The sequence below is a fragment of the Caloenas nicobarica genome, chromosome 2, assembly GCF_036013445.1.
Source record: "Caloenas nicobarica isolate bCalNic1 chromosome 2, bCalNic1.hap1, whole genome shotgun sequence".
In the NCBI taxonomy this organism is placed as follows: Eukaryota; Metazoa; Chordata; class Aves; order Columbiformes; family Columbidae; genus Caloenas; species Caloenas nicobarica.
Window position 1 is genome coordinate 43179531 of NC_088246.1, and position 16329 is coordinate 43195859.

The window sequence follows — 16329 nt, forward strand, 5'->3', positions numbered from 1 at the left end:
ACAGTTAATGGCAAAAGGACTTTACCCACTATTTGTTTCTGGAAAGTCATGAAGGACATTATAGCCCTGTGTAGTCTGAGAGGTTAAAACTTTATATTTCACTTGGGTTTCTCTTCATAAACTCCTGCTGAGAAATAAAATAAAATAAACAAGTGAACCCAAAAGCCTGTCAATAAATAGCCATCAAATATCATTCCTTTTTAACATAACATTACTGGCTTCTTTTTGCAAAAGTCACAGATATGCAAAACTCCATGAAAAAAAGAATGCAAACTTCAAAGAAAGAACTTCTGTGCCTCAACATCTTACAATGTTCTCAGATGTCGCTATTATGTTGTTCAGCAAATGAATTTTTCAATTTATGGAAAAATCAGGGAAATTCCGTAGCAAAGAATGGGAAAAAAAAGTAATCTAGATATTTGACAGTACAAAATATATCCTGAATTTGATGTCAGCCTTCGCATAAACAGCTGGACTCTATAATCTTTTAAACAAGCAACATCTCCAGTAAAGCTGATGAGCAGGATACCTGCTGAATGCCAGTAAGACTTTTGGCCAGGGAATTGAAGAGCAGAGGAATTTGTAGTGTATCATGTAACTATAATTGTGTTCCCAGAGAACTACAGGTAAAAGTCTAAGTAGCTTTTTCTCTGATAAAAATGTTTTTTATATGATTATGTTTAGTATTATTGTCCATTTACTTTCATATTATATTTTCTCTATTTACAAGTAAAAATCTTTTCTCCTTTTTCTTGCCCAGCCAAAAAATTCTGACTAAGTCCTGAAAGACAGTACTTTACGTCTATACCAGTGAGCTGCATATGAGAGATTAACAATGTTGGTAGGAGTTCACAAGGCAGTTCAAAAGTACCCTAATTACATAGCAAATTTGCTACCATAATAACTCTTTAAACCCTAGAAGAGGACAAATTGCCTAAGTCCCTGGGTAGGAAGGAGGACAGGAAGTGTGGGTAGGTTTAATTTCACCTAATGTTAGCCATCCAAAGTTAGATGTCTCAATCAAATTGGCTGCTTAGCCTCTGTCTCCAGGGAGAGGATGGAAAGAGGCAGGTGCTTCCAGACAGTAATTCAACCCATCTTAAGATACTTTCCCAACCTAATGGGATGAATTGCCGTGCTCATCAGAAGGATTTATAAGTTTATTTGGCTGTAGAATAAGCTACGAACTTTGGCTTTGTTATCAGAACATATACTCTTTTTTGCTTTTAGAAATATTGTCAGAGTAATGACACCTGTAACTCTTCCTTTGTGCTCTGCTTTTCTTGTTTTAAAGTGTGGCTTTACCTTGAAGCTCTTCTTGACTGAATGAGAAATTCTGTATGGACTTTACATGATCTCATATTGTATACAGAAATCAATAGCCTTAGCCCAAGAATGAAATAGTAACATATCTTTTCAGGAGCTATTCTGTTGAGCCACACTCAGAGTTGCGTGTATTCGGAAAGTTTTTTGTCCTGGCTTCTTGCTATGTTGTCTACTGTGCTCAGTAGTAGGAATCTTCTGAGAAAGCACTTTTCTTGCAAACTGCATATAAAGCAGCAGCTTTGTACATACAGTGCATCATTTACTCTTATCCGTGCCACTGTATTGCTGTGAAAACTACTTTTAACCTGCTGTTACTGGGATTTGGGGGCAGCCTGATGCTTCATCAGCATTCGTCATGTTCAGGCTTGGGTCAGCCATGTGCCTGTAGCACGCATTACACCTGAACCTCCATCAAACTTTCTCCTCTTACACTGACTGCTGTCAGTATAAGCCCACCAGCTTTCCTCCCTCTCTTTTTTCATAAAATCCATCTCAGATACCAAACCCCACATGTCCAGTTAGCAGTTTTATTGCCTTCACAAGTATGGTCTACTGTAAAAATTGTTATACTTTTCCAAAGTTTTCATCAGAAGTTAATAGGTCTTTTAAAGCGACTGGTGGACACCTGCAGCTCTGAGTTTAACCTCGCTTCACAAGTAGGGGGAATGAGGAGGAGGGGCAAGGACATAAGGAACAGCTTGGGCTAGCAGGTAATTGGAACAGTCAGTCTTAATTACTTCTTAATAGTTGGGGAGGGGTTTTTGTACCTACACATGGCTGCAAAACAGCTTGCAGGAAGCAGAAATCAGCTGGGGAGGTAGGACTGGATAGAAAATTAGCTGAGAGTGGGGGCTTGCTGGAGGTCCTGGGGGAGCTGAGAGCTACTTAGTTTAAGTGTTTCAAATGATGCTGTCAGGGAGCTCTGTGAGACCAGAGAGGGGTTTATGTTTAGGGCTATATGCAGAAGTGCTAGTTATGCCACAAGGGAAGTCCTTAATGTTCTGTGTATGTGCTGCTTCTTTCTCAAAAAGGAGAGTGATGAGGAAGGTGACTTTAGCTGAAGAAAGGGATGTGGCTTAAGGGGCTAAATGCAGCCCAGGTTCTCCCTGGTAAAAAAAACCTAGTGAAAACGTAACACCTTGAGGTCTCCTTTTTGGTGCAAGTTGTGTGCAAAGCTGTTCATCCAGCAGAGAGTGTGGTCTAGCTCATGACCTTGGCTGGTAGGTGTGAAGGGTCAAACTCCTAAAGGTAGGTGGTTGTCCAATTTCTACTGATTGCAGTGAAACAGGAGCGAGGGTGCGTATGTGTGTGTTTGGAGTTTTTTCATGCATGTTATTTTAAGTCACCTGACTCAAATATTTTAATTGCTGAGACAAGCAGGGGATGTGGTCTAGCCTTCAGGTTTTTTTCCTGTTGCCTCTTAGAACCTGGAGAGAAGCTCAGATGGAAGTATTTTCTAGATCTTTCAGAATCTGTTCCAAATGATCTGACGTAGAACCTTCTGTGTGTGAGCAGTGTAAGCCTTGCTCTATAGCCCAATATTTTGATTGCCTTGGAAAATGTAAATGTTCCTAGTCATTGATCTATGAATGGAGAGAGAAAAAAAAAAAAAAAAAAAAGCCTGGGAGGATAGGGGAAGTAAATGCTGATCTTAATCCTTTTATACTTCTCTTTTTTTTTTAATGTTTCCTTCTTAATCAAATTGGAAGATGGAGGTCAGTTTCTAAATACTACTTAGTCTTGGTCTTTTCTTGTGAAGTTAGACAAAATTTATCTTCTGCCTTTGTCTTTGGAGGCATTTGTCTGCTGGCTGCCTGGCCTGGAAAGGGCTCTCTTGTTTCTCTGTAATACTGCAGTACTGTGTCTCTGCGCAATATCTTTCTTTGGGATATCCTTGAAAGTGAGGTGAAAGAGTTCAAAAGAGTAAACGCTGTAAAGCACATGTACATACTAGAGGTAACGGGTGTTGGAGTAAGTAATGAAGTCGAAGACTGCTATTTATGTGTCTAGACAGGAGGAGTATGCGATTTTTGTTGGACAATACTAAAGGCAGACACAGATTATATATTTATTAATTAAGAAAGGTGTGTGGTGCTTGTGGAAAGGCATCCTGCTGGAAAAGAATTTCCAGATGCTTCCAGAGAAATTCCAGCTATCTTGTCTTTCAACTTGTTATTCATAGATTGACCAGTCCTACTTCTGAAGCAGATGGAGGTAGTTTTCATGAGTCTTTATAAATTTGAAATCAACGTAGTGTGCAGCTTGTCTTTTCTGAAGTTTCTATCAAAAAAAATGTTATGCTGTTGTGTGGTGTATCTGTTTATTAAAAAATGCCTGTCCTTCTAAGGGTATCTGGTAGAAGCTAAATACACTATACAGTAATGCTAATAATTAAATTTGTAAAATAACTGCTTTTTGATAGGCTAACACAAAAGCACAATTACAGCAATGGCCGTTTCTCGTTAGTGGGAATTACATGCCAGCTTTAGAAAATGTAATGATGTATAAGCCTAGTGGTTATAATTGGCATAGAAATGTACTATATCCTTGGGTGTTAAAAGCCATAAGCTATTTATTTCCATACTTACAAAGAGTGTACTGCATTGTGGTATAAATCTCCCATGGGTTGTCTTACTTGCATTTTTTTAGTATAATTTATGTCCATATGGTTCAAATATGAATCTGTCCCCTCATTAGCATCCTGCTGGTGACATAATGTACTGATAAATTAGTATCTCATGTCTGGAAAGCCTGTTTGAATTCAGATCTCATGAGTAGGTAACTCAAACCTACCTGATCTTTCTCATGCAGATAGCTGTGGTGTCACAAGGTTTCTGTAATACTTGGACTTACACAATATAGTAGTGATATACTTACAAGATATTTGGCTACTGTGGTGTGTTGGGGTGTTTTTAGAAGCACCAATTCACATAAGTGAGGGGTCGATTTGGAGGAGCTCTGTGTTATGCTGGACTCTAGCCTAAACTAGGAATAAATGGCATAGACGTTCATGGTATAAAATAATCTTCAAACTGGGGATAGTGTGTATTAAAATAACTGATGGTGTTGTACTAGACACCATATTGCATTGCTTCTGCAATATCAAAAGTAGTTAGATTGTAAGGTCTGTGTGTGACACACATGGTATGGATATTAAAATGTGATATGGATTTGAAAGTCCATGGTATGTTCTCTTTCCTTAGTGCATCAGAAAGCAAATATAAGAAAGTGGGTGAAACAAATATAGGAATAAAATTAAAAGGACTTTTTTCTTCAAAAATAAGTTGGTAAATAATATTTTTTTATTACCTATTCCAAAAACATCCAGGGTTCATTTTTGAGTAAGGTGAAGTGATCCTGACAGAACAATTTTGTATTATTTTCTATGTGTAAAGAGCAGCTTTTTATAAAACTGGTATCAAGTATGGAATGAAACATGACTATGAGTTAAGGAAAAGTAGAGATATAACTTCTCAGAACAGGCAGATAAACCCCTTTAATGATGCCTTTCTGGAATAAATGTGAATTTAGAGCATGTTTGCTTAATCTGAGTGAATTACCTGGCTCAAGGGTAGAGCTTTGTAGCCCTGGTTTAGGTCAGGGTTCAGCATTTAAATCTGCAGCCTAAGTGACGTGCAGAAGTTGAGGTGAAAATTGAGTTTCTGAGGCCCAAGGCTGAGCAGAGCGTTGGCAGCAAATTCAGCAAGCTTTCATCTCGGTGATTTCAGTGCTACTGTATTGTATTTATGGTTTCTTGAGGTTTTTGTTTAGAGGTTTTTTTACTGTGGGAGTTTACATGGTTGAGACTCATAAAGTTGGCTGTGTGAGATGGAGATGCTAGTGAATATCTGACATGCTTATCTTTTATTTTGCAGAGATCTACAGCCAACAAGACTTCTGGTGCGCCTTCCTACAGCAGATGGTCCAGTTCACAGCCCCATCAGGTAATATGCCCTTGTCAAAAAGAACACGAAGCTCAGGTTGACACATGCTTCCTTTTAAAATGTATCTGTGGGAGGACTGGAGAGTGTTCTCTACCTGCAGTAGCCCAACTAGGTCATGCTGATCTCTGAAGTTGTTGCAGGACATCCTGTGGCAAACTGTGAGCTGCTGTTGCTGCTCACGGAGGGGCTTGTGCAGCTGTGACTCCTCTAATACAGTGGTGCCTCTCTGGGGCTTGTCAGGGGTGGTTATTTTGGCTGGATCCCCCAATCCTTTGCATCTTGTCACTTGAGTGTGTTTGATTGTTGCTCCTCGGCAATGCGTGAAGTCATGTTCTCCCATGCTGCCCTGCCCTCAATAGTCGTTTTTCTACTTAAAACAACTGAGCTATGAAGTGGTTATGATGGCTAAAACTTTCAGGAAAGCTTGTTATAAACCCAGACTGAAATTGGAAAGCTGTTCAGTGATAGCCAGGAAGAAGTATTGTTGTTAATGATTTTTTAGTATAAGAATTTGAATATTATTCAGGGTTTCTGTTACTTTATCAAAACCAAAAGACTTTTTTTACTATGGACAAGAACATGGCTTGCTTTGTAATCAAAGAACAGTGTATTTCAACTAAAGCAACTTCTTTAAAAACTCTTTGTTTTTCTTTAAGAACTTTGTTCAGTACTAATCATATTTAGCAGTTTTTCCCCAACCTCTACTGTTGTTTCTTTCTGACCACTTTCTAACACACTATCTCTTAAAAAAAAAAAAGGCAACAACCCCCTTCTCCTTGACACTATGAAAAATTTAAGTTACCTTGGCGAGCAAATCCTTGATTTGACATGCTAGATTTTTGTTTTTATGAAGGATGTGTATACAGTAAGAGAGGAAACTTCCAATAAGCTGAGATTTGGCCTTGAAAACTAAAGCCAAAGAAACTGTGAATTTCATTTGTATTCAAATGAGGGTGGGAAAGAATGTGGCTAAATGCTTTATGGGCCTTTAGCTACGTATTTCACCATCCTTCATGTTTTAATAGTTCTGCTTCCTCATTGCTAAGAGTCTTGTGCCTCCACTCTATATAAATGTTCTTTTTGCTTGCTAAGGTTTCCATGTTTTCTTTTTTTTCCACTTTTTGAACATGTTATGGGGAAGAGGGTGGTAAAAATGAAGAACATGTAGGCAGAAGGTTAATTCTTTTCAGTGGTTATTGCTTGCCCCATCCAAGGAGATCAGCCAGTGAGCAAGAAAAAGTTCATGGAGTACCACAAATATGTACAAGGCTGAAACAGCAGTGACACTTCCCCTCTTTCTGTGTTTGCAGTTGCCTGTTAATGGGAGTCGCATTCCTCAGTCAGGAGGAGATCATCCTAACAAATCATATGAAATGCACTTTATACTCTGCACACTTGATTTGAGGGAGGGGGAGATAAGTACATAATAAAGATTGTTCACAGCATTACAACCTTGTTAAATTGCTAGTGGAGTTGAGGGATTAACTACCAGGAATGCTGTTTGAAAGTATGTCTAGACCATCCAGCATCTGCAGGAAAAAAATTGTTGTAGTGTATTAAAGCACGTCTGTGGTAACTTTCCTCTACCTGTGTTGCACCCCACACCTTTTAATCTCATCTTCCTTTGTCATTTATGCTCTAATCTTTTCTTTTTCATGCTTGTTTATTGTAAGCTTTTGTCTTCTGTGTTTTGGGTTTAATAAGCTTATAAACTTGCCTTGCGGATATTACAAATACCAGCACCAACTGTGAGGATGTATAGCCATGCTGCGGTTCAGTTTGGGAGACGTGCATACTGCTGTGCACTCTCATGAGCTGAGTGGCAAAATATTTGTATTGGATCAGAGATTTGTATTCAGCTTTGCAGCTTGCCAGCATCTATATATAGTTTATTTAAACATTTTTTTGAAGATGGCTTTCCAGGAAAGAAAAAGATTAAAGTTCAAATTCATATTGTCTGCATCTGCTTCAGTCTCATGCAGTGAACCCAGTGAAGGCTTTTCTACGTACATCTTACAAGAATTCACACAGAAACCTAATAGAACTACGTGGCTGAGACCTTTGATGCATCTAAGAAATGTTAAAAGTTAAATTGATTTCCTCCTTCCCTCCCCCAAGTTTTCTTTTTTCATTTCCCCTATCTGTGTGAAGTTTGCAGGTCCATTGGGTGAGAGATTTGAAAGTGGTTCTGCAGGTAGGGTCAATGAGTCACTGAAAATAACATGCTTCACTGACTTATTTTGCTTTGTGCTACCCAGACATGCTTATATTTTGTATTGGATAAGCCGAAGCATGTCTATCTCAAATACATTATCTGGGGAAGGTTTTTAATAAGTTCCTATTAACCCATTGCTCTCATGGACATGTGGAATTTCTGTGTTCAGGTTTTTTTGATGTGAAGCTGTTCAGATAATTTTTTTTCATGCTCCTTGAGCCAGGGAAACTATCTTGTTGCAAGGGAGGCATCTTTAAAACTTGATGAAGAGGTTCCTTCTGACTGCTCTGGGAAAGAGGCATTACTACCTGCTTCAAGCTAGCTTCTTTCAAGTACTCCACTTTCTCAATGTCAGAATAGGAAGCCAATAGTCTAAAAGGTTGATCTTTTTTGGAGCCAAGGAATTAATCTATTTAATTAAAGGCGTGGGAGGTGGGCAGGGAAACCAAACCAAATCTCAGCTTCTGAACTGGCATCTATGGAGCTGTGTTGGACCTCGCTGCCTTCAGATGCACTAAACTGGCTTGAGGGGTGGAATCAAGGAGAAGATACAAACTGACGCTAATGAGCTGAAATTACCTATGCTGCTGTTCTTGGCTAGGGGCATCGCTTGATGTGTGAAGAAGCCTGCAGTAATTTTGTGAGAAGCTCTGAAGTGAACTTAGTCCGTGCTTCCATGCTTCTCTGAAGTCTGTGTATGCTTCCTCAAGTGCAACTGCCTCTTACTGCTGATGAAAATTAAGGAGGAAGTGGGACTTTATCAGGCATGATGATACAGCTGATTCTTAACATGCCACTTTTGCTGAGTGGAATGGCACCCAAGGCACAGTGGTTTAGAGTGATGACATATCCATGTGTGGGACGGTCTGTCTCTCATTAGGAATCGCAGGTACGCAAGCAGGGTGGGACATGAGGCACTCAGTATTGCAGCTCAGCTGTCCCTAGAATCAGTTTTAACATTAACAATTCACTTATTACTTATAATGACTTGACAGCTAACTGCTAGGAGCTGTTGAGGTGGTAGAGCCAAAACAGATGTAAAAATGAAGAAAAAATAAATTGATTTTTTTTCTCTGAGAAAAACAGAAGAAATGCAGTATTTCAGATGGCAGCTTAAAGCCAAAGCATTGAAATAAACCGTAGGTGAAGTGTCCTAAATAAAAGGAAAAATGGGACAACAATCCTCCTAACTTGCCGATGTCCCTACTGTTGATAAGAAGCAAAAAGTGGATAACACCTAAGCAGATCTCATAAATATATCCACTGTATATGCAAGCAGAAGACAGTGATACCTTTCCCCTGAATGACTATGAGACACACTGTCTCTTTGTGCTTGTGGGCACACTGGGGAGCTGGTCAAGACAGACCATTCATTTGGTTGCCACTGTTGGCTGGCACCTTCGTGACAATATTCCAGGTCTCTTGAACAAGACTTGTTAGCAGAAGTATCTTTAGAGATGCCTAGATTATATTACGTTCTAGAAATATATGAATGTATCTTTAATATTCGGTGCTAAATGAGCCTGCAGAAAAATTGGTGTGTCTTAAATGCTATTAAAAATAATATAGAACACTTCAGCATCTTTCCCCTCCCTATATCCATTTAGCAAGACATTAGCTTACGAGCTAATGAAGTAAAAATGCAGAAAGTGAAACGGTGTCCAATGAGCCACAGGACAGGAGGACGCTCAAGTAAACTTTCATAATATTCCTCTGTCTGGCTCCACTGCTGCTTTTCTACAGAATTACTGCTCTGGCTTTCTGGTGTTGGCAACACAAGCTTCTTGCTTTCTTGCAGACAGTCAAAGCTTTGTCCATTGCTGGACTTGGCATCAGTGCCTGCCTTAAGGTGAGAATGCTTTGGTTTCTTCAATATCGTGCTCTTCGAACATGGAGATAAGTATTATATTTTAGTACCTAGTGGTTTGCAGCTTTCTCAGAGGAATCAGAGCAGACAGTGGATGTTCATAAACATTCAGTGTAGGATCTAATTTTTAAATAGGCTGACTCTTCGACTACTCTGTGAGATAGTTTGGTAGTTAATTGTACAGCTTCTTTGTGATTGAGATGATGGAAATACCAGTCAAGAAGATGGAAGCTAGGAAGGGTTATATTCCAGCTTTACTGTGGCAGCTGTTTCATTGAATGCCAGATCAGAGACTTAAGTATATGTAACTTGGCTCTCTTGCTTGCTCCATATTATATACGGGGAGAGGGGAGTGGGAGTATATCTGTCCCTGCTTTCCCCTTGCCTTGTTTTTGCCCTTGTTCTTGTATACGTGTTGGAGCAATAATGTGTTGATAAGCAGATAATTATACATAGTTGTCAGTTCAGGAGTCTCTTTTGCAGTGCATGAGGTCAAAATGAACATTGTAGTCATCATTCAGTATGAGCAGAGTGTTTATTCAGTTTTAAGAAGGTATGGCTGCTGGTAATAGTTGGGATGGTTCAAGTAGTAGTAGTTGAGGTTATTGCAGCCTGCTTGTATCAAGAATAACAAGGACCTGCATGTGGAATTCATTGTTTGTTAGAGCAGGGAGATGGGTAATGGTGAATTTCTGTTACGGGATCTGGCATGTTACCTGAGCGCAAAGGTTATTGGAGTACTTGTTAGGAATGACTCGGAAGATCCATTCCTGTGAAGTGACTTTTTTTTTTTTTTAACTGGAAGATATGTAGTTCTAAATACTGTAAAGATTTCTATATTCATCTGGTTTTATTTTATTTTTTTTCCCCTGTCAGTACATCAAGTCTGATTTGGAAAAAGTCAGTATTGAGAAAGTCACTGTCTCCCTGATGACTCAGCTGTTTGCCTTTTTGCTGAGCATTGCAAATGGAGGCAGTAAACTTTCAGTTAAGTGCCTGCCCACTAGAAAATGTACTGAGAACACCAACAATTTTCCCAGAAGCCACTGAACAGCTGTCAAATGGCAACAACATTACTTCACTGTTGACCTAGGTTTGAGCTGTACCAGTCTGCTCATCTAAATGAGAGTGACTTAGTCCAACTACTAGGGTTAAACCTTATTATAAAGGTCAAATGAGATCTGGAAACTTTCCAAAAGCAGACCAGACAACCCAAGCCACAGAAATATGTTACTGCCTCCTGGCACTTGGCGTATAACCAAAAAACTGTAGCAAAAATCAGCGGACTTAATCGGAGTTAATGAGGGAAATTTGTCAGTTTTGCAATAAATAGAGTATAAAATCCCTAAATACCTCCTTTCCATAATACATCTTTTCAGAACTACACATACCTCTACACCATACATCATCATAGTTTTACAACATTTGAACTTGGTTCTCATTGCACTTTAATCCTAGTTACAGTTGTTTTAAAATCCTCTTTGGGTAAGCACGTGGAACAAAATAAAATATAGAATGAAAAAAACTGAATTCTTAAGATTTTTTTTTTGACATGTTGTCAAATGAACTCACTGAATTTCAACAAGCCTCTGTTAGACTTACCTTAGATGAGTCATTAATCCTGAATTTGGGGTGGAGGCAGTGCCTTGCAGAAGCAGGTTTAGCTAGTTAAATACTTGTTGCAAGGTATGGTATATAAAATAACTGTTACACTTCAAAGTTTGCTGAAGGATTGGAAAAATCAAATACCTGTGCTCAGTACTCCAGGTTTGCTGCTCTTATTACATCCATAGACTATGTCATGTTATGCACATTATAGCTGTGGGATTTTGTCTACTATTAAAAAGACTGACCCATGTAGTAACTAGCCAGGTTGAGTACAACCTTGACTAATAGACACAGGTTTTCTTGTGTGTCTCACCTCTTGTAGCACTTGCTGACCTCTTCTGCTAGAGGTCGTTGGTTTCTTCCAGTCAACTGGAAACCTGATGTTAAAGGCTCTGCTTAACTCCAAGTTTTGATGCTTCTTCAGTAAAATCTGTGGGCTACTGCTTCTAGTGCGATGCTTTTGGTAAGCCGTCATATGGGAAGACTGAACCTGGCATCTGTTTTTTAAGGCAGTGGGAATCTGGAGCCTGAGCTCACAAACCCAACTTCACCAAGGTCATTGGCAAGGGCAGAGCAGACTTGTTAAATGCATAGGGACAGCAAGATGTGTAAGCTATTTTCATTGTATGAAGGTAACTCGGCCAAATGAGACTCAGGAGCTGTTGTATCTGTTGCCAAACAAAGCACAATATAAACTTAGCTTTCAAAATCTAAGGTGTTTTTAATCAAAGTAAGAAGCATGGACCTCAAGAAGGAAACTGATTGCTTCTGGTCAGCAGCAGAATATGAGTAAATGAACATGGTGTTAATCAAAGGTTGCTCATCCAAGTATGCTACCTGTTGTATTGGTAGAATTACCAAGTGATCTACTGAATTGAATGTAAATGTCTCATTAGCTGCAAGCAGGATGAGGCCCTGTGTCTGGAGGGAAGCTATAGCAGCAGATAGAACTCCAGCCTCATTCTTTATTTTACTGCTTGTGGAGAAACACTCTATCTGATAGTATCAGTAGTCTTCATCTTGCGGTACTGTGTTACCAGTTATGCGTATTTAGAAAAACAAAACCTTATATTTAAAAGCAGGGCTTATGCTTAACGTGGTAGTGTAAATGATAAAATGCAGGTTACCTGTCCTCTGTAATCTGTATGACTGGTCCCGCTAGACCACCCTGCAGGTTAGAGATATAAATCCTTCACTAGACATGGGATTTGGGAATTAGTTACCATTACACCACAACTACATCAGTTTAGTACTGCAGTACTTGAAAGTCTGGTGAGTACATGCTTTGAAGAAGTTATGATAACCTAAGCCTTGGTAAACTAATTATGTTAAATTTTTCAAGCCCTTCTAATATATTGTTACACTTTCTATAACCAGGTACCTTTTTGTCTAATTGGTCTGTTTAATGATTTCCACCTTCCACCCCACCTCGCTCTGGTTTCCTGTATATATGCTGTATCAGCAATGACCTGATGATTCAAAGATTACAACTTTCTTCTGATTATGGTATTTAAACTTGAAACTTTAGGTGTAATGGTTATGGAAACATAAGAGGGCTCTTCTAAGACTCAGTATTGTGTTTTCTACAAGTATGAGAGGGAAATATAATGGATTTCCTTTCTAATTGTTACTCAAAGTCAGTGATACCATTGGTATTTTGTTGTACTTTCAAGTTGAGGTTCAGAAGATTCCATCTATAGCCCATATAATCTTAAAATCAGTATGCAGGGAAAAAAACTTCTGTTCAAAAAGATGTTTCTAAACAGCTGCCATGGTAAGATTTTCTTTCTAGATCGGTGAACTTTTTTACTCTATTAGCTTGTTATATAATTATTTTTGATGACAAATACTAAGTGATTATATTATGCTAAGTGTCTGCTCAGTGTGCTGAAGTTTGCATAGAAAAATGTGTGCTGGGGATGAGGAGGAAGTGACAGTCTTTGTGATGACTTCCATAGACATGAAACACTTCCAAAAAGTGTCTGTCAGCTGCACTTATTTTGTTGCTCTGAACTGGTGGTTTGGTTTTTTTTTTTCCAGAAGGAGAACTTCAGAAGATTTAAAAAAACTGAAACCAACAGGGTTCTACTAATTTTAAACCAATAAAGTCAAAATTTCCCCCATGTCACATCGTGTATTGTCACCGTAAGCCGCACTACCTCTTTTGGAAACCTCACTGCAGATAGTCAATTTGAGAACTTACTGGAATGTTCCTCTCATAACTCTTTTGCCTGTTTTTCTTAGCTAATGAAGCTTATTGATATTCTGTCTGTGAATGCTGACTGCTCCCTGTAGCTTGGCCTATTTTGACTGAATTTAGTGAAGAAAGGCAAGGGTGCAAGTTGCTTGAACCTTCTGGAGATAGGAAGCTTCTATGTGAATTGTGGGAACCCAGGAGAGGAGAGAGGCTGGTAATTCCAGACCAAAGGAAAGCCTGAGATCACCCTTCACTAGCTGTCAGGCAATTCGTGGAGGAGAATGATGTTACGGATTTCCTAAAAATGGGGCAAAAGACTCAGGTGTTGGTGCCTGTGTTTTTTCAAGAACAAAGCTAAACTTCCTCTCCGGTGCAGATTTTCTGGTTAAGGGATGAGCTCACCACAGAGCTTAAGGAATAATTCGATTAAAGTCAATCAGCTGCAAGACACATGTGCATTCACTATCAGGCTTAATTAGTTTTGTTGTTCACACAGCTACACAGTTGAATTCTAACAAAATTCTATATTGGATTGATTGAATTCAGAACTCTCTCAATCTGTGTCTTTTAAGGAAACTATCTCCTTGCTTCATCTAGCTCTGCTATTCCTGACTTTTCTCAAGGTTCAGATCTTGTCAGATAATATTGTTACAGTGACGTCTTTCCATTATGCTGTATCTCTGTGTTCATGTTGACTAATAGAAAAGATTGACAAAGGATTTTACATATGAACATCTTGCATCATGTTCTATTAAAAGTGTCATTTGATATCTTCTATTGTAGACTTCTTGGTTTTGGCTTGGCTGTGACATCTTAAAAGAAAAAGAAGCTGCCAGCTGATGATGTTTTAACACTTGTCAGCAATTCATCATGATTCTTCTTACTTTAGATTTAATTGTTCTTAGAATGAACATTTCATAGAGTTTGTTTTGTTTTGGTTTTTTTTAAGTTCTGCTTTCTGGTTAATGCAATCAATTTGATGCAGAAGATAATTAGTATGATAAGTTGCAGCCTGCATACATACTGTCATGTCCTCCTGCTTTCTTTAGTGTTCCAATGTCTTTAAAGATTGGAAGATAGGTGGGAGCAGAAGAGTTTAGGTTATTTTTAAGATACTTTTGTCCCCCTCTCCTATTATTTAAAAGTAACAGATGGACTCTCTCTCTCATCTTTCATACTCCCGAAGCCTTAAACCTGGAAAGGAAATGCAGCCAAGAGACCATGGCTGGGTCCACCATCAGCTGCACTAACAAAGGGGTTGATGATTTTCCAGAGCAAACATTAGCTGAGGGGTAGGTCTGACCTTTGGAGGAGAAACAGCTGGCATGGAGCTGTGTCCAGGGGCAGGTCTAGGGTTGGGGGCATGTCTAGGGAAGATGGTCAGATCGGGGCTGGTGGCATAGAACTGTTTCTCTGCCTTTCTAAACAAGTTCCTGACAAAAAGTTCTCTAAAACTTTTCACCTTTCCTGTGTTTCACAAGAAAGAGAACAAAGCTGGCTGATGGATTGTTTTAATAATCTAAATGATTATAATTCTGTTTGATAATTAACCATGCAAATCTGAAAGAAACAATTGGTGGATCAACAAAAACAGATCTGCAGGCTACATTTGGGGGAAGAGCTGAAAAAGCTAATTTGGTTATAAAAATAGGCTATGCTTTGTAATGAGAAAAGACAAGGCATTTTGCTGCAACTGTCATGGTAACTTTACTGCTTCTTTAGATAGTCTAATTTAAAATGTATTTACCCTGTAGCAATGGAATTGCAATCTATGTATGAATCATAAAAGCTGAAGATGGAAAATACCTCCTGAGCATATGGACCAGTTCTTCAACAGATACAATTGAGTTTAACTCAAAGTCAGCGAACAAATGTTCTCTGTCTTCAAAGTTGGTCTGTTAGTCCCAGGTTATTTTCTGAATGTGGACCCTTTCTAAAGTCTTTGTCTAGTCTGGAGCTTCCAAAATTTGTGGAGGAAAAGAATAATCTGGCAGAGTATGATCAGGTGCCTTAGACTTAAGGCACTCAGACTTTCTTTTCATGGTTTACATTTGTGGGCAGTGAAAATAGTAAGTAAAATTGTGCTGTCTGCCTCCATAACCATGACTGACTCTAAGAAGCAGGGGAAAAAATGTTGTTAATCCTCTCAATGACTTCTAGATGGGTCTCCAAAGACTAGACAAAACTCTAGGCCACTCAGAACAACTGAGCTCTATTGTCTCCTGCAATAGAGTTCTTGCTTATCCTGCTAAAGATCAAGCTCTGCTTGTCTCCATCTAATAGGAATACATTGAATCTCGCATGGGGTGCAAGCAGGACTTTGATCAATATTGCACGCACTTTATTTGAGGACCTACAGCAGAGGCCCTACACTTAAAATAACAATTGAAGTAGGTCTTGGGAACACTTGACAGAATACATAAACAGATGATGTTATGGTCTCAGTGGAAATCTAGCTGTATTGAACTGAAAATAGACCATACAAGGAGAAAATTGAAGAATACTTAGTCCTCGTAGTAGGATACCCTATGCAGTAGGCCAGCAAGCTCTGTTCAGATTCCTTTGGAAAGTAAAACTACAACGAAACTATCTCCCTTGAAGAATGTGGTACGCTTCCATGTACTACCCCGTGAACTTCTGAGGGAGGAGTTTCTCTGTCTTACTATGGGTAATGGATAGTAAAAATTAAAAGTGTGAATTTGCCAGCAAAGGTCATTGCAGGAGTTGATGATGAGATCTTGTACTTCTTAGAGTTAGTTTACAGTTGGGAAAAATAAATGTTACCCTCAAGCTTCAATCACTTGTGTTCCCTGTTCTGTGCAACAGGACAATGCTAGTATCAAATTACTACATATTGACAAACTGTGGGTTGTGAAGCATTATCTGAGCTGGATGTCATGATGTTTGTTTGTATGACTTTCTGTGGATTGATTTTTATCTAGGAATGTTGTGCCAAAACACTTTTTTTTTTTTTTTTGGAAAAGTGACTATGGAAAATTAAGTGAAAATAGCATTAAGTTCTGATGTAGGCCAACATAAGCAGCCAGTTCAGAATAAAAGGTTTTCTATTCCTTTTGGCTACTTGTTTTCAGTTCTAGTGACCAGGTCCAAGTCTTTTATCAGACTACAATAGTCTGGCATCCTTTGGTTTCAGTTTGTTATTCAAGTAAGT

At 38.8% G+C, this 16329-nt stretch overlaps 1 protein-coding gene across 8 annotated transcripts in view; it reads left to right on the top strand.

The window, feature by feature from the left end:
- Nucleotides 1–16329, top strand: part of RBMS3 (RNA binding motif single stranded interacting protein 3) — a 713822-nt gene that overhangs the window by 100998 nt on the left and 596495 nt on the right. For all 8 annotated transcript variants that reach the window (XM_065627651.1, XM_065627659.1, XM_065627650.1 and 5 more), the window contains one exon: nucleotides 5202–5270. In XM_065627651.1, coding sequence (XP_065483723.1) covers nucleotides 5202–5270 — 69 coding nt within the window. The remainder of the gene's footprint in view (nucleotides 1–5201; nucleotides 5271–16329) is intronic.